General features: G+C 39.1%; 1 protein-coding gene across 1 annotated transcript in view; it reads right to left on the bottom strand.

The window, feature by feature from the left end:
* Positions 1-22301, bottom strand: part of LOC137298235 (uncharacterized) — a 692490-nt gene that overhangs the window by 655177 nt on the left and 15012 nt on the right. The window contains exon 3 of the mRNA XM_067830406.1: positions 19096-19137. Within this exon, the coding sequence (XP_067686507.1) occupies positions 19096-19137 (42 nt within the window). The remainder of the gene's footprint in view (positions 1-19095; positions 19138-22301) is intronic.

Genomic DNA, 22301 nt, shown 5'->3' with positions numbered 1-22301 from the left:
TTCAGTCTGATAATTCAGAAGATTATAATGAACCTTTTTCCCTTAGTGAATTACAAGAGGCTCTTGAGAAAGCTCATGATACAGCATCAGGACCTGATGATATACATTACCAATTATTGAAACACCTACCTGATGAATCTCTCATCATGTTATTAAATATTTTCAATAATATCTGGGAAACTGGAGATTTTCCCCCTTCCTGGCATGAAGCAATGATTATACCAGTGCGAAAACCAGGCAGGGATCATACAAATCCTACTAATTACCGCCCTATAGCTCCAACTAGCTGTGTTTGTAAGACCATGGAACGTATGATAAATGCTTGCCTTGTCTGGTATCTGGAATCAAATCACCTTATTACAGACATTCAGTGTGGCTTCAGACACCGGAGGAGTACCATGGATCATATTGTCAGATTAGAGTCATTTATTCGTGATGGTATTATTAAAAAGCAGCATGTTGTTTCTATTTTCTTTGATTTAGAAAAAGCATATGACACTGCTTGAAAATATGGTATTTTGAAAGATCTCCAAAAGATCCTGAGTTATTCCTTAATACCACTCCCATAAAAATTGTCAGAGAAGCTAAATTTCTGGGCATTACGTTTGATCATAAATTATCTTTTGTCCCAAAAAAATCAAAAATCTCAAAACAAAGTGTTTAAAGACTCTTGACATTCTGAAAGTTGTTTCCAATGTCAAATGGGGTGGAGATCAACTTACACTACTTCACATTTATAGATCATTGATCAGATCCAAACTTGACTATGGCTGTTTTATCTATGGTTCAGCTCGCAAATCGTATCTCAGAGAGCTCAATTCCATTCATAATCAAGGTATCAGGCTGTGTTTGGGAGCCTTCAGAACCTCCCCACTCGAGAGTATGTTGGTTAAAGTGAACGAACCATGCTTAAATTTACGGAGGCACCCATGAAGAGCCACCTCCTTGTGGTGGGTGCTGGGTAACGCTAAGTGCTCTTCTCCCGTGTGGACCCGGGACAGAAAGTGTCCACAGCACCCCATTGCTTGTCATAAGAGGCGACTAAATTGGGCAACCTGTTTGCCGTGGGTTGCGTCCCGTGTCGGTGGAGGACGGGATCCTGGTGGTTGAGGGCAGATGGGCTTTAAACTGCGTTCCATTTGCCCAACACACCACTTTGGCCCTTACTTCACCTAGACGGGTGGTAGAATCGGCCCGATTCTATCAATCGGCTGGTCACGCCAAGCCCTGTGTATGGACTTAATTTTTTGTCAATACACTAATCTGTTTGGAAAATGTGTTACTTTTGGTCTTGGCAGAATTGTTCTCTAAACATGTTTATGATTTTGATGTATGATGTTTTGCACTTTGCCTAGAGTCTTATGCCAGAAGGCGGTGGCTCATGGGCCAATCTGGTAGACGTGTTATTAATAACTCTTCTGCTGGTGTATATCATCCGAGTATCCTTGGTGCTGCAAGTTGGAGACCCACTTGTTTTTAGCATTGTCCTTGTGATACTCCGTGGTGGGTGGGGAGCTGATGAACTATTGGAAATTAACCATGGCTTATGAAAACCCTCCTAAAAAAACCAAACGACAACTAGACACTGATCCAATTGATACTGATCAAAGACTGCCCACGTCAATTGAATACTGGCCACGATTTCTTGTAATTGAAACTGTTGACAAGACTCCATTAAAGTTGAACCCTTTTGCCATATCCAAGGGTATACAGGGCCTTGCAGGTGATGTCAAGAATATTAGACGTTTGCGTTCCTGTGCTTTGTTGGTTGAATGTGGGAAAAGGCAACAAGCCACAAACCTTATGAGCACAGAATTGTTTGTCGGCGTTCCAGTCACGGTTACGGCTCATAAAACACTCAATACGAGCAAGGGAATCATCAGAGATCGTGACCGATTGTTTGCGGATATGACAGAGCTTGACATCATCTCTGAGATGAAAGATCAGGGTGTACTCAATGTAAAACGTTTCGCAATCCGGAAGAATGATGTTGTAACTAACACCAATACTTACCTGTTCTCCTTTTCCTCACCAACTGCTCCAAAATCTCTTAAAGCAGGTTATTGTAACATCAATGTGGACATGTACATTCCAAACCCTTTGCGGTGTTTTAAATGTCAAAAGTTCGGTCATGGCGTCAATGCTTGCACATTGTCTGTTGTATGTGCTCACTGTGGCAAAAAGACACATACAACAGAAGATTGTGACAGTAATGTTAAAAAATGTACAAACTGTGCGGGTGACCACTCCTCCTACTCTAAAAGTTGTCCTGTTTGGAAACATCAAATGGAGATAAATAGGATAAAATTCACTCAAAACGTTAGTTTTGTGGAAGCTAAAAAGCTAGTTCAAAGCTCAGAACATAAGGAGAGCTATGCTTCTATCACCAGAACATCGTCAGAAACAGTAACCGCTAAAACAACAACGTCATCTGTATGCTGTCAGACAAACCTGACCTGGGTTAAAACGGAATCTCCTCTGATATTCTCACCTGCAATATCGACCCAAACAACAGAATCAGTTCCTAGTACATCTCAAAGCCTAGTACGTTTCACAAACTCGATCTTCAAGCTCTATATGATCAACTCCCAAAGCCCTGCATTATTATGGGAGATTTAAATAGACACAACCCACTCTGGGGTAGTGCAACAATAAATGGTAAAGGTAAAGTACTGGAGGAATTTTGTTCAGATAATGATTTATGTATTTATAATGATGGCTCCAATACATATTTACATCCTGGTACAGGAACTTATTCTGCTGTCGACTTGTCAGTCACAAATTCAGAACTACTAAATGAATTTGTATGGTCTGTCCACGATGACCCCTGTGGAAGTGACCATTTTCCTACTATATTAAAAGCTGTGACTCCATCTGATGTTCCTCCATCATCAAGGCGGAATTTTAAAAAGGCTAACTGGGCTTTATATGAAACACTGTGTGCTGAAAAACTTAAAACTGAACTTTTTATTGATGTTCCAGATGCTATTAAATGCTTTTCTGATGAACTGAACTCCATAGCTGATGAATGTATACCAAAGTCCTCTGCAGTTCCACATATCCGGAAACCATGGTTCAGTGATGAATGCAAACAAGCTAGGAAGGCAAGGAAAAAAGCAGAACATTATTTCCGTCGCCATCCTATGGTTCATAAAGGTATGGAACATGGTCCAGAAAATTAAGAGTAAAGGTACTAAATCTAGTGTCCATCATCTTAGACATGGAAACCAATTGCTTACTGATAAATCAGATATTGCTAATAAACTGGGTGAAACCCTCGCTAAACACTCTTCCTCTTCAAATTATGTACCTAAATTCCAAACGTATCAAAGACAACAAGAAAAAAGAAGTATTAATTTCAACTCAGATAATGGGGAAGATTATAATGAAACATTTTCTATTCATGAACTCCATTCTGCTCTTGATCAAGCTCATGACACTGCTACTGGAGCTGATAACATCCATTACCTAAACCTGGACGTGATCATACTGATCCGTCTAATTATCGACCTATTTCACTGACTAGCTGTGTTTGCAAGACCATGGAACGCATGATAAATAACCGACTTGTTTGGTACTTGGAAACTAATAACCTTATCACTGATATACAATGTGGTTTCCGTAAAAATAGAAGTACTGTCGATCACCTAGTGCGTTTGGAATCATTTGTTAAAAACGCACTAATTAAAAAACAACACGCTGTGTCTATCTTTTTTGATTTAGAAAAAGCATATGACACAACCTGGAAACATGGTATTTTAAGAGACTTACATGACTCCGGTTTGCGAGGTCGTTTGCCGCAATTCATAGCCAACTTTTTAAATGATAGACAATTTCAGGTCCGCGTGGGTTCTACCCTGTCTGATCATTACAATCAGGATCAGGGTGTTCCACAAGGCAGTATTTTATCTGTCACACTTTTTAGTATAAAGATAAATAGTTTATCGAAAGTTTTAAATGATTCTATTGATGGTTCGTTATTTGTGGATGATTTAAATATTTCTTGTCGTGGTAAAAATATGAATACCATTGAGCGGCAGTTGCAGTTGTGCTTAAACAAAATAAATAAATGGTGTCTTGAAAACGGCTTTAAATTTTCTAAATCGAAAACTAATTGCATACATTTTTGTTGTAAATATAAACCACATAAAGACCCTGAACTATCTCTAGATGGCACTCCCATTGAAGTTGTCAAGGAGGCCAAGTTCTTGGGATTAATTTTTGACTTACACCTAACGTTTCTGCCTCATATTAAATCTCTGAAAACTAAATGCCTGAAAGCACTTGATTTGTTGAAAGTGGTATCAAATTCTAAACGGGGAGGTGATCAAGCTACACTCCTCCATCTATATCGATCACTTGTCCGTTCTAAACTTGATTATGGCTCCATCGTATATGGTGGAGCCTGCAACAGCAACTTAAAATTATTAGATTCTGTTCATCATTAAGGTATAAGACTTTGTCTTGGGTCCTTTAGAACCTCTCCTGTTGACAGTCTGTATGTAGAAGACGATGAACCATCTCTTACACAACGCCGTATAAAATTATCTTTACAATATGTAACAAAGCTATACTCTAACGAATCTAACCCTGCATATAACTGTGTTTTCAATCCTCTCTATGAGGACTTGTACAACAAAAAGTCTTCTCTTGTTCCACCTCTCGGGCATAGAATTAAACCCTTTCTTTCTTCGGCTGCCATTGTGCTGGAAAACATAGCTCCTTCCCGTCTTCTTTCTTCTCCTCTTTGGCAGATGGTTAGGCTCCAAGTGGACCTAACACTGACCACATTTAAAAAAAACAGAAACTAATGAATTACAGTATAAACAAGAATATAATGAATTGAAACATAAATATAGCAGTTATAAATCCTTATTTACAGATAGCAGTAGCTTGTGCCACTGTCATTGGATCCAGAACAATATCTTCTAGATTACCAGACAACAGTTCTATTTTTACCGCTGAGGCTAACGCCATATTAACAGCTCTTAAATATATTCAAAGACGCCATAAACATAAACAATATATAATCTATTCCGACTCTCTTTCTTGTCTTCAGGCGATTAAAAATCTTTCTTGTAAACATCCACTTTTAATAGAAATTATTGAATTATATAATGATCTTGCTACTGGCCAATACGACATCGTCTTTAGTTGGTTACCCAGCCACGTTGGCATTTCCGGTAACGCAATGGCCGATCTTGCTGCTAAGGCAGCACTTAACAAATCTGTGACACCACTTCGTATTCCTTATTCTGACTACAAAGCTTGCATTAGAGCTTACACTCGTGATCTGATGCAGAAGAAGTGGGACACCCAAGTAGGTATAAATAAACTACATGAAATAAAACCCTACATTGGTTATACATACTTGGGTTGTCAGTCCAGATTTGAAGAAGTCATTTTGCGACGATGTCGTATTGGCCATACAAGATACACTCATGCATACCTTTTAAAAGGTGAGGATCCTCCGTTTTGTATCCCTTGTGGTGAGAGAGTCACGGTCAAGCATATTCTGCTTGACTGTGTTGAATTCTCCATCACAAGGGATAATTTTTTCATTTTTTCAATGTCAAAACTATCAAGGACCTTTTTAGCACTGTTAGTTGTCATTTAATCATTCGTTTTTTAAAAGAAATTGATTTTGTGGTGGAATTTTGAAAATTATGTTGTGTAAATAGATGCATTTTAATGATTGGTAGTTTGAATTAGTAACTTGAATCGTTGGTGGCTGTACCCTCAAAGGGGGTTGAAGTATTGTAAAATTATTGTCCTCCTGAGAGGGTACGTAAGTCCACAAACATTCACAGTAAATTTAAGTCTACCAGGATTTTAATCGTAGCATCCATGTTCTTTTAATTTCGGCTAGCTTTTCATACAATCGCCAACAGCTGAAGGGATGGTGTAAATCCAACTAGGGACCATGCAGGTAGCAAAGGTACTGTAAGTCCCCATGGTTCCTAGTGTGGTGATCTACCTTCTGTTGTTGGCGATCTATAGTCTGTTTTTATATTGTATTGTCTAAATAGTGCTATTAGTTTTAACTTTCCATGCTAGTTTTAATTGAAATTGTGATATTCTAGTTGTTCTACTGTCCTTCGTTGACGGGTTTTTATGATTTATATATGCTCTTTTTCATTGTTGAATGTTCTCGTCACGATATGGCTGAGAGATTGCCGATGTGACGTTAAGTATTAACTCACTCACTCACTCACTCTGATCATTACAATCAGGATCAGGGTGTTCCACAAGGCAGTATTTTGTCTGTCACTCTTTTTAGCATCAAGATCAACAGTTTATCAAAAGTTTTAAACGATTCAATTGATGGATCGTTATTTGTGAATGATTTTAATATTTCTTGTCGTTGTAAAAATATGCATACCATTGAACGACAAATGCAGTTGTGTTTAAACAAGATTAATAAATGGTGTCTTGAAAACGGCTTTAAATTTTCTAAATAAAAACTGCATATTTTTTTGTCGTAAATGCAAACCACATAAAGACCCTGAACTGTCTCTAGATGGGACGCCCATTAAAGTTGTGAAGGAAACCAAGTTCTTGGGTCTAATCTTTGATTCACATGTAACGTTTTTTCCACATATTAAATCACTTAAAACTAGATGCCTGCAAGCACTTGACTTGTTGAAAGTGGTTTCAAATTCTAAATGGGGAGGGGATCAAGCTACCCTTCTCCATCTATATCGATGACTCGTTCGTTCTAAACTTGATTATGGCTCCATCGTGCGAAAGCAATCTTAAACTTCTTGATTCTGTCCATCACCAAGGTCTAAGACTTTGTCTTGGGTCCTTCAGAACTTCAACTATTGACAGTCTCTATGTTGAGGCTGATGAACCATCCCTTGAGCAGCGCCGTATAAAGTTAGCTTTACAGTACATTACTAAATTATACTCTAATGAATCTTACCCTGCCTATAACTCTGTTTTCAGTCCCCTTTATGAGGAGTTATACAACAAGAAATCTTCTCTTGTTCCGCCTCTTGGGCACAGAATTAAACCCTTTCTTTCTTCTGCCGGCATTGAGCTGGAAAATATAGCCCCTTTCCGACTTCTTTCTTCTCCTCCCTGACAATTAGTTAGGCCACAAGTTGACCTAACATTAACTACATTTAAAAAGTCAGAAACTAACGAATTACAATATAAACAGGAATATAATCAATTAAAAAGTAAATATACCAATTACAAATCTTTGTTTACAGATGGGTCCAAGGATGGTGGCTCAGTAGCTTGTGCTACTGTTATTGGATCCAGAACAATATCTTCTAGATTACCGAATAATAGCTCTATTTTCACTGCTGAAGCTAACGCCATATTAACAGCTCTTAAATATATTCAAAAGCACCCTCAACGTAAACAATATATAATCCATTCAGACTCTCTTTCTTGTCTTTAGGCGATTAAAAATTTATCATGTAAACATCCACTTTTAATTGACATTATTGAACTGTATAATAATCTTGCTACTGACCAATATGACATCGTCTTTTGTTGGTTACCCAGCCATGTTGGCATTTCTGGTAACATGATGGCTGATCTTGCTGCCAAGGCAGCACTCAACAAATCTGTGACACCACTTCTTATTCATTATTCAGATTACAAAGCTTGCATTAGGACGTATACCCGTGACCTGGTGCAGTTGACGTGGGACACCCAAGTAGGTATAAATAAACTACATGAAATAAAACCGTATATTGGTTACACCTACTTGGGTCGTCAGTCCAGAGTTGAAGAGGTTATTTTACGATGATGTCGTATTGGCCACACAAGATATACCCATAAATATTTGCTTAAATGTGAGGATCCTCCATTTTGTATCCCTTGTGATGAGAGAACCACGGTCAAGCATCTAGGATATCCTGCTTGACTGTGGTGAATTCTCCACCATTAGTTTTTAATTATCTATCATTTAAGTTTTGATTGATATATTTTAAACCTGTAAGGTTTACATTGTGTGTTTCCATCCATAATACGAATTCCACTGAGGCTTATTGATGGTTTACAGCCTTGTGTTAATATAATTCTACAACATTTATTCTCATGCTTTTTAAGCCAAAATATTCTATGACCATCTAAAAGTATTCTTGGCTCGGAAATTTCTGCGAGAGTATAATTAGTGTTGTGTGTGGTTTTACACCATAATGTGAACCTGAAAAAAGTCACGTTGGTAATCTTATATACTATGAATGACTAAACTGGCATTCGAGTCGACTGGCGGTAGCATGTTGCCAGTGTGACCTCGAATTTGTAACACTTAACTAACTTGTAAAGAATTATCTTTTAAGAGATTAAAGGATGTGAGAAGCATGCCGTTGTTAGTACTTTTGGAAACGAAATCATTTTGATTAAAAATTATGTAAGGGTTGGTTAGTGTTATTTTATTTAACCATTCCAGTTCTGTAAAATCTGCCAATGGCATTCGTTTGTATACGTTATCTTTAAAGTATAAGAGGTACGGGGTGGCTTCCTCACCAGGTAAATTGAATCTCTTTGTGTCTCCTAGATCACCGAGTGTTACATTAGAGCTTACCATCGTTTATAAAACTGTTAGAAAATAGTTTCCAATTGTTTTTCTGATAATTTCTCAAGCGTGAACTTTAAACTAACAAAATCTTGGTTAGAGATACAGTGTCTTCCACTAACACTGTGACACCTTGCAGACTGATGTGTGAATCATCCACCACCCGCATATTGAGGAAATGCGGCACCGGAGTTTGACTCCTTTCACGATTTCAATATCACTCTGCGATGGTTCACCTAGATAGACCTGAATGACCAGCGTGGAATTATCCAAGAAGCTTTCCAGGATGGAGACCACACCATCGAATTCAGTAACCAGCTGATTACTAGTCATTATTGCATATGTAGTGATACGCTTAGGCATCTTATATTTATAGTATAACTATTAGTATCTAGTAAAATGCTCCCGTAGCGAGACACCTCCTCGTGGTGGGTGCTGGGTAACGCCAAGAGCTCGCCGACACCCCCCGTTGTGGACCAGGGGGTATATTTGGTCCACCAACCCATTTGCCGTGGGTTGCAACCCTGTGTCGGTGGAGGAAGGGATCCTGGTGATTGAGGGCAATGGGTGCCTGCAACCGTGTACCTAATGCTCAACACACCACTTTGGCCCTGACTTCACCTAGACGGGAGGTAGAACTGGCCCGGTTCTACCAATCGGCTGGTCATGTCATACCCTGTGCATGGTCAACATCAAATGTGGATTATATATATCTTTGTATCTTTTCCACGAAATATTTTTGTGATACTCTCATGTTTGAAAATTGTTGCTATGCCTAGAGTCCTATGCCAGAAGGCGGTGGCTCATGGGCCAATCTGGCAATACTGACCTTCGGGTTCTATGTGTCTTCAGATAATAGCCATGGGCGGACCCAGCCTGACTTTTCTTCTGTTTGACAATTTTAGCTACCTGTGTCTGTACTGCTAGAGTATAACAACCCTGTAACCCTGGTGGTTTGGAGTCGGTTTGACACTCCATGGTGGGTGGGGAGCAAGGTTGTCGAATATCCTTTCTTCATTATGGCTACCCCCAATCTAACTGGTTCTCGATCAAAATCAAAAAGGCGACATGTTGAAACAGATGGTTTATCATCTTCTGATGATGACTCTACTGCAGTCAGTAGTGAATCCTGGCCGCGCTTTTTAGTTGTGGACGGAATTGATGGACAACCCTTGAAGCTTAACCCCTTTGCCATATCAAAAGCCATTGCTGGAACATGTGGTGAAGTGAGAAATGTAACACGTCTCAGGACGGGTTCTCTGTTAGTTGAATGTGCAAAGAGACAGCAATCTGTTAATTTGCTCGAAGCTCGTCAGTTTGCAAATACTGGGATTAAAACTCTTAATTCGTGCAGAGGCATCATACGTGATCGCAAAATGTCTTGCTGACATGTCAGAAGGCGAAATTGCTTCTAAACTGAAGTCCCAGGGTGTCACCTCTGTCAAGAGATTCTCTAGGAAAATAGGTGATGATATCATTGGGACGAATACATACCTGTTTACTTTCTGTCTCACGTCCTTACCAAAATCAATAAAAGCTGGTTATTTTAACATTGAAGTGGAAGTGTATATTCCCAATCCGCTTCGATGTTTCAAATGTCAACAGTTTGGACATGGAGCTAAGTCATGTCACAGCTCCCCAGTTTGCTCCCGTTGTAGTGGGAAACATGAAAATGTCAACTGCGCAAATGAAATAAATGTGCGAACTGCAATGGTAACCATATGTCATTTTCCAAATCACGTCCAGCATATGAAAGACAAGCACAGATGACCAAACTGTTTTGTACAGTGTTTCTGGTGCCAGAAATGGTACTGCCACTCAGACAGAGACTGAAGCTGACCATATGCTTCCAGCAATGTCTCCCACACCATTAACCACCACTACATCGCCAGCACCTGAAGTTCTTTCAGACCCCGAAGTACAGCCAGCATCGGTAAACAAACCTAAACGTCTTGTGAACAAACAACAGAAACAACAAGAAAGAAACTAGGGTACTTAAGAACATAGAAGTGTCTCTACCTTTAACTGTTCCTGTAGAGGTTCACAACACTTTTGAACCTCTGGACATGGAGGTCACGCCATCGCTATCAGATCAGAGAAGACCTTCTCCACGTGTTCGATCTCCAATTGAACCCCCATGACTTCTTCCACTACTTTATTTCAATGGAATTGTAGAGGACTTCGTAATAATTTTAATGATCTTCAGCTATTAATACAAGATCTAAAACCATCAGCCTTTTGCTTACAGGAAACTTTCCTTAAAGCAACAGATAATTTTGACTTGAGATCATATACTTCTTACCATCACTTTTCCCCTCCAGGTTATAAAGCTACTGGAGGATCTTCTGTTATGGTGAGGCAGGGTGTTATTCACAGTCCTGTTCCTCTTAATACCCCTCTCCAGGCTGTCGCTGTACGCGTAACCCTGAATATTGTTTTTACTCTTTTTTCTTTATATATTCCACCTTCGTTTTGTCTCCAACAGGTTGACCTTCAAGCATTATATGACCAGCTACCGAAGCCCTGTGTCAACCTGGGAGATTTAAATGGTCATAACCCTCTTTGGGGTAGTACTAACATCAATACAAACGGTAAAATCTTAGAGGAGTTTTTCTCAAACATTGATTTGTGTATTTTTAATGATGGTTCTTACACTTATCTTCATCCTGGAACTGGCAGTTACTCTTGTCTGGACTTGTCATACATCTCTGCAGCTAAAAGTGATCTCAGTACCTTACAGATTAATGTCTTTCCTATCCAAGAAGATGGTAAATCAAGAGATAGACCTTATCGTTACTATTGTATGAAGATATCTGGAACAAATCCTTATTATTCCAAATGGAATACGATCAGTTACACTCCAAGTATAACATCCATAAATCAATTTAAACTACATCAATAATCAGTCTAAATGTAAACATTTTGCATTTATCAGATTATCGTTCATTGAGAAAATTGAGAGCAGCAGGAATCAGAGCTCGGAGTCGCTTCCAAAGCATGGCCTTGACCCTTCAAAATCGGTTGCGTTGGGTGAGACAAATTCTACGATGGCAAGTACAAAATTGGCAACCAGTACTTTTTTAGTGATGAAAGTTGATTTTGTTGGTTCCACAACGATGGCAGAGAAGGGGTACTTAAGCGTTGAGGTGAACGACTGGAAACGGTTTGTGTTTTTGAGGTTCATCCATACGGCAGTAGTGGCGTAATTGTATGGTGTGGCATTTGCGGTGATGATAAAACAGATTTGGTGATACTCCAGGGAAATCTCCACGCAAACAAATAGCGGTGTCAACCAGTTTTTTGAACCAGTTGCACTGCCACTCTTGAACAATTGACCATGAGCTTGTTGCCCGGACATGAATCCAACTGAACACTTATGGGAGGAGATGGATAGACAACTACGACATCATCAACACCCTTCACAAAACGACCAGCAGCTTCAACAGGCACTGACAGAGGAATGGCACCATATCCCGGGTACCGTCATCTGACATTTGACGATGTCCATGTGGCGACGTATTGATGTCTGGTTAACTTAAAAATGCAGTTGTTTTTTTTTTCACACATTGACTAAAAATGTTAAATAATGACCCCGGTGCGTTTAACATGTTACTCATTCTCTAGCAATGTTCAGATATTGATATGTGTTTGATACATTGATACAATACAAAAACTTCGTCTGCATATCGACCATATTCTGTTTTTAACTGAAATTTGGAAATGACCTATACCTTTTTTGCAAGGTAGTTTATATAATAACCTTGTTTGTAGCCAATTTAACACTGGTAATAAATAGTCTGATTTTGCTGCTAAGCGCTCAACAAATCTGTGAAGCCACTTCTGATATCTTATAGTGATCATAAGCTTCTAATTACATCTTACATTCATGGTCTAATGCAAAAGAAGTGGGACACCCAAGCAGCTATAAATACTTTACATGTAATTAACACAACCATCGGTCATACTTACTTTGGTTGTCAGCCCAGATTGGCGGTGGTTGTTTGCCACCACATCCTATTAGTTACACAGTGTTTTGAAAGGGTTACGGGACTGTAAAAGCCTTGTAAATTCATATAGTCCCATTTCAAAACATCGTGTGATGAATTAATTACCATTTTACTTGTCATAATTTAGTTTATCTTTAAACAAAACACATTCCACATTCGGCAAAATGAGACGCACCATATTTCCTGAACGTTCTAAAAGACAACTCTGGATGGCTTTGTTTATGATATAAAAAATCAAATCTGAGGTTTTGTTAAACCACAAGTGAAATACATAACATTATGTTTTATTTTATTTTATTTTTTTTATACATTTATTGACACATACAGATATGAAATTATTGCAACATTAGTTTTACTTTTCTATACTAATAATTGTACCCGTCAACTTTAAAAATTTCGAAGCGATCAACGATTTGGCAGCCACATTATATCTAAGATTAAGGTCATCTGTACAACCTGTTGTGACAGATCTGACGGTTCATACACCCTAAAAATCCGCCTACATGGTTTTGCACGTTTTGCCTATTACCCAATCAAAATTTGGCAAATTTATCTTACAGGTAATAAATGGTGTAAATCCAGCTGGGGTCCATGTAGGTAGCAAAGTCCCCATGGTCCCTAGTGTGGTGATCTACCTTCAGTTGTTGGAAGTCTAGAGCCCATTTTTATATTTTATTGTCCACTATAGTTAAACTGTTTTAGATTTACTTACTAGTCTTAAAGGAATATCTGTGATACATACTAGTGGTTTAAATGTTCTTTGTCAACAGGGTTTTAGTTTCTTACATTCATCCATTCTACACTGTCAGTATTACTTGTTCTCGTCACGATTTGGCTGCAATATTGCCGATGTGACGATTAATATTAACTCACTCACTCACTATGATACATGCATATCCACGTGAAAACTTACAGATGAATATATTTTGCCAATCACATTCCTGTCAAGAGGGACAACACACACACACACACACACACACACACACACACACACACACACACACACACACACACACACACACACACATTTATCTTATCTCACACATAAATGTTGTTTTCACATTGCTAATATACCCCGCTGCCAATAGCAACTCATTCGATACTTCGTGGTAGTTACATTTTTGCCTCGAATAACATTACATGACGCATGTTGCACGAGAATTACCCATGTTTTGTGAATGGAAAGGAATGGAAGGGAGATAACTCTTTAATTCTGTTTTTCTTGTGTCGTCCACAAAATCTAGCGATGGCCACGAAAACATTGTACTCTCTTTCCAATAAACAAATTTGACAAAACGTTCAAATGTGAATATTAAGAAGGGGAAATACGTCGAGGGAACATCTGATTCGTTCGATTCACACAGTTTGGCTGAAGTGTACGATCTGATACCCATGCTTCAGTCAGTTCATACAGGAACTGTCTCGATAATCTGCTTAACAATGCAGAGATTTGTTCACCAATTTGTTCACCAATTCATACACGGGATGCTATTGAATCATTTAGTACAGTGATAAGCGAATGTATGATCCATGCCAGTAGTGAGTGTCTACCAGTTGGTAGCTTTAAAGCGCATTTAAAACCTTACTGGAAGCAGGATGGGCTGCACAAAGATCATTTTAACATGCGCGTTGCTAGGAGGCGATGGTTGTACGAGGATAAGCCAAGGGGAGATAATTTCGATTCGTATAAAACGTATAAGCAGGCCAAGCGAGAATTCCGACGACGCCATAGACAGTCAAAGCGGGCCTATACTAAGAATCTGTACTCAGACCTAGAAAATACCTGTGAGACCGATGTGAATACATTCTATAAGTCTGTGCGGAAGCTACGTAAGCACAAAATCGGGGTTGATAAACTAACATATGATAACTCCAGCGCAACATCTCCCACTGACATCTGTCAGCTATGGGGTAAATACTATGCAGATTTAGCCAAACCGTACCATTCCGATACATTTGACCAAGATTTCAAACATCGAATTGACTGCGAAATTGACAAGATAGCCTCTAGCAATGAAACCAATTCATGTGTTGATAGTGCACTATGTGCAGACATATCCGTCCATGACATCACAAGATATGTACAGAAACTGGGTAGAAACAAATCGCCTGGCCCTGACAAAATTAATAATGAACATGTGATGTTTGGTGGTGAGCTTTTGGTAAAGAAATTAGCACTACTATTCAGTGCTATTCTTAGACTGCAGTACACACCCACTGCGTATAGACACGGTATGATTATACCCATCTACAAGGGTAAAAAGGATAAATCAAACCCTGCCAATTATAGAGGTATTACGCTGACATCTTGTTTGAGTAAACTTTTTGAGAAAATTCTTTTAGAAAGACTAGAAAAGTGGACCTCCCAAAATACTTGTAATTTTCCCGATGTGCTACAATTCGGATTTAGGAAAGAACATGGCGCAGTCATGGCGCTATTTACCCTTATTGAATGTGTGCAAACCTATCTTAATAGGGGGTCGTGTATCTACACCGCATTCCTAGATAATGAGAAGGCCTTTGACCGAATATGGCAATCAGGTCTCTTTGTTAAACTCTATCACCTAGGTATAAGAGGTAAAATGTGGTCTCTGTTACGTCACTGCTATACTTCCATGTATGCGTGCGTTCAGTATAAGGGTGAACAGTCAAACAGTTTTGCTGTTAGACAAGGCATCGGTCAGGGTAGAGTCATTTCAGCTTGGTTATTTCTTGTGTATATAAATGACCTCATAACTGAACTCCGGCAGCTAGACACTGGAATATGCTTATATAATATCAGGTTGCCATGTGTATTACTTGCTGATGATACTACACTTATTAGTTACAGTCCTAAAAGTCTACAATTAGCTCTAAACACAGTTGCTAATTATGCATCCAAATGGCGACTAACCTATAATGCATCAAAAAGTAACATTGTGGTGTTTCATAAAAAGAAGCAACTAATCCGTACGCATGCTTATCACCTTGGAGATCATGACATACCTATGTCTGATCGTGTAAAATACGCGGGTGTCCTTCTCCAAAGTAATCTTTCTTTTAAGCTTTATATTGAGGACAGCTGTACTAAAGCAAGGCGCACTGTTAGTTCCCTCATCTCTGTTGGTCTAAACAGCAGGGATCTACATCAGTATGCAAGTGTTAAGATATGGAAAAGAATGATATTAACAACGAGTTTCTATGGCTGTGAATTATTACCCACTCTTTATGGTAAAGATCTTGAACTAACTGAAAGTATACAGCGCTACTTTGCCAGAATTGTACAAGGTTTTGATAAACGCTCTCCCACTGATGCCACTATTGCTGATCTAGGACTCTGGACAATGGTTGGCTACATCGATAAATGCAGACTACAGCTGCTTGGGCGTCTTTGTAATATATCATGTGTCCCAATCTGTAAAACAATATTTTGTGCATCTACCTCACTCTATTACTCTCATTCTAAGAACTTAGACAGTTTATGTGGCGTGTTGCTATCAACAGCTAAGAAATATAACCTAATGCACCATGTATTTCACTATATCTGCACCGGACAATTCCCGACGAAAAATAACTGGAGAAAGATTGTAGTAAATGAAATAAGTATCCACGAGGAAAAAGCATGGAAATACAAACTATCATGCAGAGCTGACCTGTCTCGATATTTTAAAATACACACAGCACTTTCACCTCATATGTTATACAGCATGACATTGTTATATCCAGAACTGAGAGAAGAACTGCAGTATGTAATAAGAATTGGATCCGGAACCAAAATATCAAAAGAATGTAAAAACTGTAACACTTTTGCTAATGATTACTATCTCCATGTTATCCTAAACTGTGGATGCTTGCTTTCAGAGAGGGATGTATTCTTCTCAACTCTAATAGATAATCTTGATGTTGAAATGTATGTCAAAATAGAGATGATGGAAGAGAATGACATGCTAGCATTCTTTCTAGGGGCCAATAACAGTGATATTGATGAAACAACACGGCATTTTACTATTATAGAGTTCTCAAAATATTTGTATAAACTAAAAGATATCCTCAATCACTTGTGGTAATAATCTAGCCAAGACCTGACGGTTGGTGACCTGTATATATTTGGAGAAATATTCCCATATCCTATGCTTGTACATATATGTATATATATATGCGTGTGTGTGTGTATGTACGCTTGTTGAATACTCTGTTACCTAGTTATATAATTGCATGACCATGTTTTCTGGATCTTCGGACCTATCTGGAGGAAATAAAGACATTCATTCATTCATTCATTCATTCATTCATTCCACATTCGGCAAAATGAGACGCACCACATTTCCTGAACGTTCTAAAAGACAACTCTGGATGGCTTTGTTTATGATATAAAAAATCAAATCTGAGGTTTTGTTAAACCACAAGTGAAATACATAACATTATGTTTTATTTTATTTTATTTTTTTTATACATTTATTGACACATACAGATATGAAATTATTGCAACATTAGTTTTACTTTTCTATACTAATAATTGTACCCGTCAACTTTAAAAATTTCGAAGCGATCAACGATTTGGCAGCCACATTATATCTAAGATTAAGGTCATCTGTACAACCTGTTGTGACAGATCTGACGGTTCATACACCCTAAAAATCCGCCTACATGGTTTTGCACGTTTTGCCTATTACCCAATCAAAATTTGGCAAATTTATCTTACAGGTAATAAATGGTGTAAATCCAGCTGGGGTCCATGTAGGTAGCAAAGTCCCCATGGTCCCTAGTGTGGTGATCTACCTTCAGTTGTTGGAAGTCTAGAGCCCATTTTTATATTTTATTGTCCACTATAGTTAAACTGTTTTAGATTTACTTACTAGTCTTAAAGGAATATCTGTGATACATACTAGTGGTTTAAATGTTCTTTGTCAACAGGGTTTTAGTTTCTTACATTCATCCATTCTACACTGTCAGTATTACTTGTTCTCGTCACGATTTGGCTGCAATATTGCCGATGTGACGATTAATATTAACTCACTCACTCACTCACTATGATACATGCATATCCACGTGAAAACTTACAGATGAATATATTTTGCCAATCACATTCCTGTCAAGAGGGACAACACACACACACACACACACACACACACACACACATTTATCTTATCTCACACATAAATGTTGTTTTCACATTGCTAATATACCCCGCTGCCAATAGCAACTCATTCGATACTTCGTGGTAGTTACATTTTTGCCTCGAATAACATTACATGACGCATGTTGCACGAGAATTACCCATGTTTTGTGAATGGAAAGGAATGGAAGGGAGATAACTCTTTAATTCTGTTTTTCTTGTGTCGTCCACAAAATCTAGCGATGGCCACGAAAACATTGTACTCTCTTTCCAATAAACAAATTTGACAAAACGTTCAAATGTGAATATTAAGAAGGGGAAATACGTCGAGGGAAGATCTGATTCGTTCGATTCACACAGTTTGGCTGAAGTGTACGATCTGATACCCATGCTTCAGTCAGTTCAAAATTAACATTGGGGTATTCAGTGCTATAAACACTTATATAAGTCCCGGGGAACTTAAGCAAATATCAAGGGTACCTCAACCCATGTCCCCCTCATATATATAAATATGAAAAAGTCAAGATCAGGTGGTAGGCCCTTTTATCAGACATGATCCGGTTGGTCAGGCAGTCAAGACTATCTTGGTTTGACCAATAAACTGCTCTAAAGAAATGGGAAAGACTGGTACAGCAAAAGTATTGGCGGCTTTGACCATGTTCCTACCATTTAGCTTATAGCTCCTGATTTTCTTTAAGAAAGTTTTATACACGGGCTGTACTCGCTCGTAACTGATAGTAACACATAGTGTCAATATTTTAACAATGATTTGTTGAAAAAGAATTTTGTATTTTTAGGGCATGAATTCTGCAAAACCTTCACAGAGCTGGTCTGATATTTTGATTACGATCAGCACTTCATTGAATATTTCAGATATTAGTTTTAGAGTCAGACTGCAATTCATCAGTACGTTTTGAGTCAAACGCACTGTATATGGTATATTTATAAAAATTGGAACATGCAATGAAGCAACTCACTGAAACATTGTCAACAACAGTGAAAAACAAGGGAACCGAAATACATTTTTCATTCAAACGCCCAAACACAAGAGCCTGGTGCATGTGGAAGACTGACACATGCAGCCCACTCACCACACAAGAAGTTGCATTTACTTCAGAGAAAATAACTTCACAACATTAATGTTTATGAGTGTGCGCGTGCGCGCGTGCGCATGCGCGTGCGTTGTATGTGCTGTGTGATTAAGGATCCAAACATTGTTTTTGTTTTGTAGGCCTCTGTTGTCCTGGTTTGTGACAGAAGTTGAAAGTATGTTTCAGGAAGATCGTTTGATATAAATGTCATAATGTATTTCCTGTATTTAAACATGAGGCAGTTTTCTCCTCTGTAATAATTGCAATGCTTTAGAAAATGTCGGTTATAGCTTCCTAGGTTTCCAGGTGTAAGGCAGAGTGAATGCACAGCATAAATGTTAGATAGGTTGACATAATAATTTTTACCTCCGCCTCCTCCACCGCCACAGCTGATACACTTTTTTATTCCTGAAATACGAAAAAGACATTTATATTTTATGCTTACATTGACTGTGTCATCATTACACTGATTTAGGCTCATAAGAAATGTAAGTGTAGGATTTAATGTTTAATGTCACATCGGTGATATTACAACCATTTGATGAAGAGAATAGTTTATACATTAAAATGAATCAAATTAGAACATATGAACGTCGCCATTCTACAGCAAAAGTAGACCTACAACTATCACTAATTGTTGCTTAAAGCAAGCATTTCATCATAAAAAGATACGGCTAGAGTGCAGTTTACCGGGCGCGCGACCCGGGACTGCTGAGCGCTCGCTAATGAGCGCGCTATAGTGATCTACTGAACTGTCTCACTTTACCGCGCTGATGTATCCTTAGGGTTAGGGACCCCCCTTCTAGATCCTTATGGTTAGGGACCCCCCTTCTAGATCCTTAGGGTTAGGGACCCCCTTCTAGATCCTTAGGGCTAGGGACACCCCCCACCCCACCCCACCCCTTCTAGATCCTTAGGGTTAGGGACCCCCCTTCTAGATCCTTAGGGTTAGGGACCAACCTTTTAGATCCTTAGGGTTAGTGAGTAAAGGTTAGGGTTGGTTTACCTTAGATGCGATTATATCCATATATCCATCTACGAATCGAAAGTCGAACGATAAACGTCATCATATATCATAGCTTTGCTGGATTGGCTGCACAACATCTTGAAAACAATGCCTAGGTGTGGCTTCTCGCTTTGATGAATGGGTAGGCGGGGCCTAGCTCTGCGCAAAAACGGGTCACCAGGGCACCCGGAAATGAAGGTAAATCCCATGGAACTATACTTCTGAGGAAGGAATCGTTATGTTCATGCAAAATCCTTTTGGTCAGCAATGTATAGTAAGTAGTCTTGATTCTGTAGCTCGATAGGGGTGGGGTAGGGGGCGAATCATCCGATTTAGTATAAACCACGCAAACAACCCATTCAGTACAAACTACGGGTGATGGTGTCACTATGCAAAAATTTCCCGCGGACCCCAAGGAGCAATTGACGGCAACACAATTCGGCATGTCTTTGTTGAGGTCAAGAAATCAGCAAAATGATGAACTTCCTAACTGAAAATCGTTCCTCATATGACGTCACTGACAGGGCTCTGGTGACAGACTTACATAACTTGTCTCTGGTTGATGGGCGAGAGTGAAGTAGACGACCTTTTGGCAACTTTTAATCACTCGGTAAGTTTTTTCAAGAATGACTTTGTTGTTCCGTTTGAGACTAACCACAAGTCCTTCATATGTAATAGTCAAAAGAATACAAAAAAATTAGTTTATTCATTACTTTAAAGTATTGGTTGTTCACCAATAGGTAGTTTAAAGTAATTCTCCGATCTCGAGGCACGTCCATGAGACCATGGAAATGATCTAACATTAAACGAATCAGAGATATTGTATCTGAATATGTGACAATGTGAGAGCAGGTTCGAACACCGTAAGAAATTACCATCACCACCAGCTAAGTGGTGTGGGTTACACAGTCAGCAGAACGTTCACATCGCATCCGTTCAGTTCCACATCTGGTTGAGAGCATGCCCTGTCTTGTCCAGTCCAAACTAGCTTGTCATGAAGCAAGGGATTTAGTAAACCCATGTGAGTATGGAGCCTGGATTTATTGTACGAATGTGCGCCAGTACATGAATGCAGTGTTGTCAGTTAGGAGTCATGGTCGTCCGACCCCTCACTCCTTGACTCCCCATGGACCAAGCTCGTACCGAACTTGAGCGTACATCTTGCCATAACTATGTGGAGCGGTCATATCAACTGTTAACTGGCATACCGATAAATGAAAATGAAAGATGGAAAGCCACTAGAATGATGGAAACAGGAACACCCCAGCGCAAAGTTCCACAGTGGTTTAAACAAGCACCATATGTCGCTTGTGGAGACATCTACAAAACGCCGTCTTTCAGGCGTCTCTGAAGTGGCCGTCTATTTGTAACCACACCACGCAACGATAGTTTGAGTCAAACCACTAATCTTCTTCATTTAATCAGTCACATCACAGCCCGAACAGTTCCTTGTGTCAATAGGATATCACCATTCACCGGCGTTTGGCTGCAAACGGAATACGCGCTACGGGTCTTGCAAAACCACAGATTTTGATATTACGTCACCAACATCTACTACTGCAGTGGTGCAGTCAACTTCTTAAATGGAGAGCACGTGAATGGAGACATGTTCTCTTCACAGACGAGTCCAAATTCCACTTGCGGCGCGCTGATGGTCGCGGCTATGTGGTCAGCGTTATTTTAGGAACTATGTCCTTGAGACCTTTGCTTGTTGTCAATAGAAATTTTACAGGTCCCGGGTACAGAGAGGAAATGTCATACCGTTTCTTCAGCAGAATGATTCAAGAATGATCTTCCAGCAGAACAACGTCAGACCTCATGAAGCTAAGGTAGTTCAACAGTCGCTGGAGCAGCACAATGTTAACATCCTTCCCTGCCCCTTTAAATTCCCAGATTTGTCCCTTATGAAACACGTGTAGGACGAAATGGAGAGGAGATTGAGACGTTGTTCAAATCTTCAGTCACACTTCAGAAATTCCGCCAGGTGCTTCCACAGATGTGGAACGCCACCCCATAAGACTTCTTGCGACGTTTGATAGGCTCTAGTATGCACGAATGCTCATGATGGAAACTTCCTGTGTTAACTTCATTTTGACCATTGTCTCAAAAATACTTCGTCCTAAATAATTATAACTTCCACAATTAAATCAAGCATGTCCTACTTGACTGTGTTGATTTTTCAATCTCAAGGGATAAATATTTCAGTGTTAAGACGATAAAAGATCCTTTTGACCAGGTTACTTATCATTTAATTATGATTGCTTTAAACCGCTTAAATTTTGATTCTACGGAGGCGTCGTAGGGTCACGGTGAAAAATATTTTTGGGGTCACTATCTCCTACGTTGGACATAATATCTCTTCTGTAGGACATAGTATCCCCTATGTAGGACAGACTATTGAGGACACGAGGATGATTCATCAAACTGCTAAAAAGTATATGTAAATATTCTGCATGTGAACTGCTGCGTTTTGGTGTAAAGTTTTGATTTGCCATTCTTCTGCCATTTGTTGAACGCATGACAATAATCTTTTGAACATTACGAATTTGTTTTACTGTACATCCGT

The sequence above is a fragment of the Haliotis asinina genome, chromosome 10 (genome assembly GCF_037392515.1).
Source record: "Haliotis asinina isolate JCU_RB_2024 chromosome 10, JCU_Hal_asi_v2, whole genome shotgun sequence".
Lineage (NCBI taxonomy): Eukaryota > Metazoa > Mollusca > Gastropoda > Lepetellida > Haliotidae > Haliotis > Haliotis asinina.
Note: the sequence above shows the minus strand (reverse complement) of the source record. Positions and strands in the feature narration are given on the sequence as shown.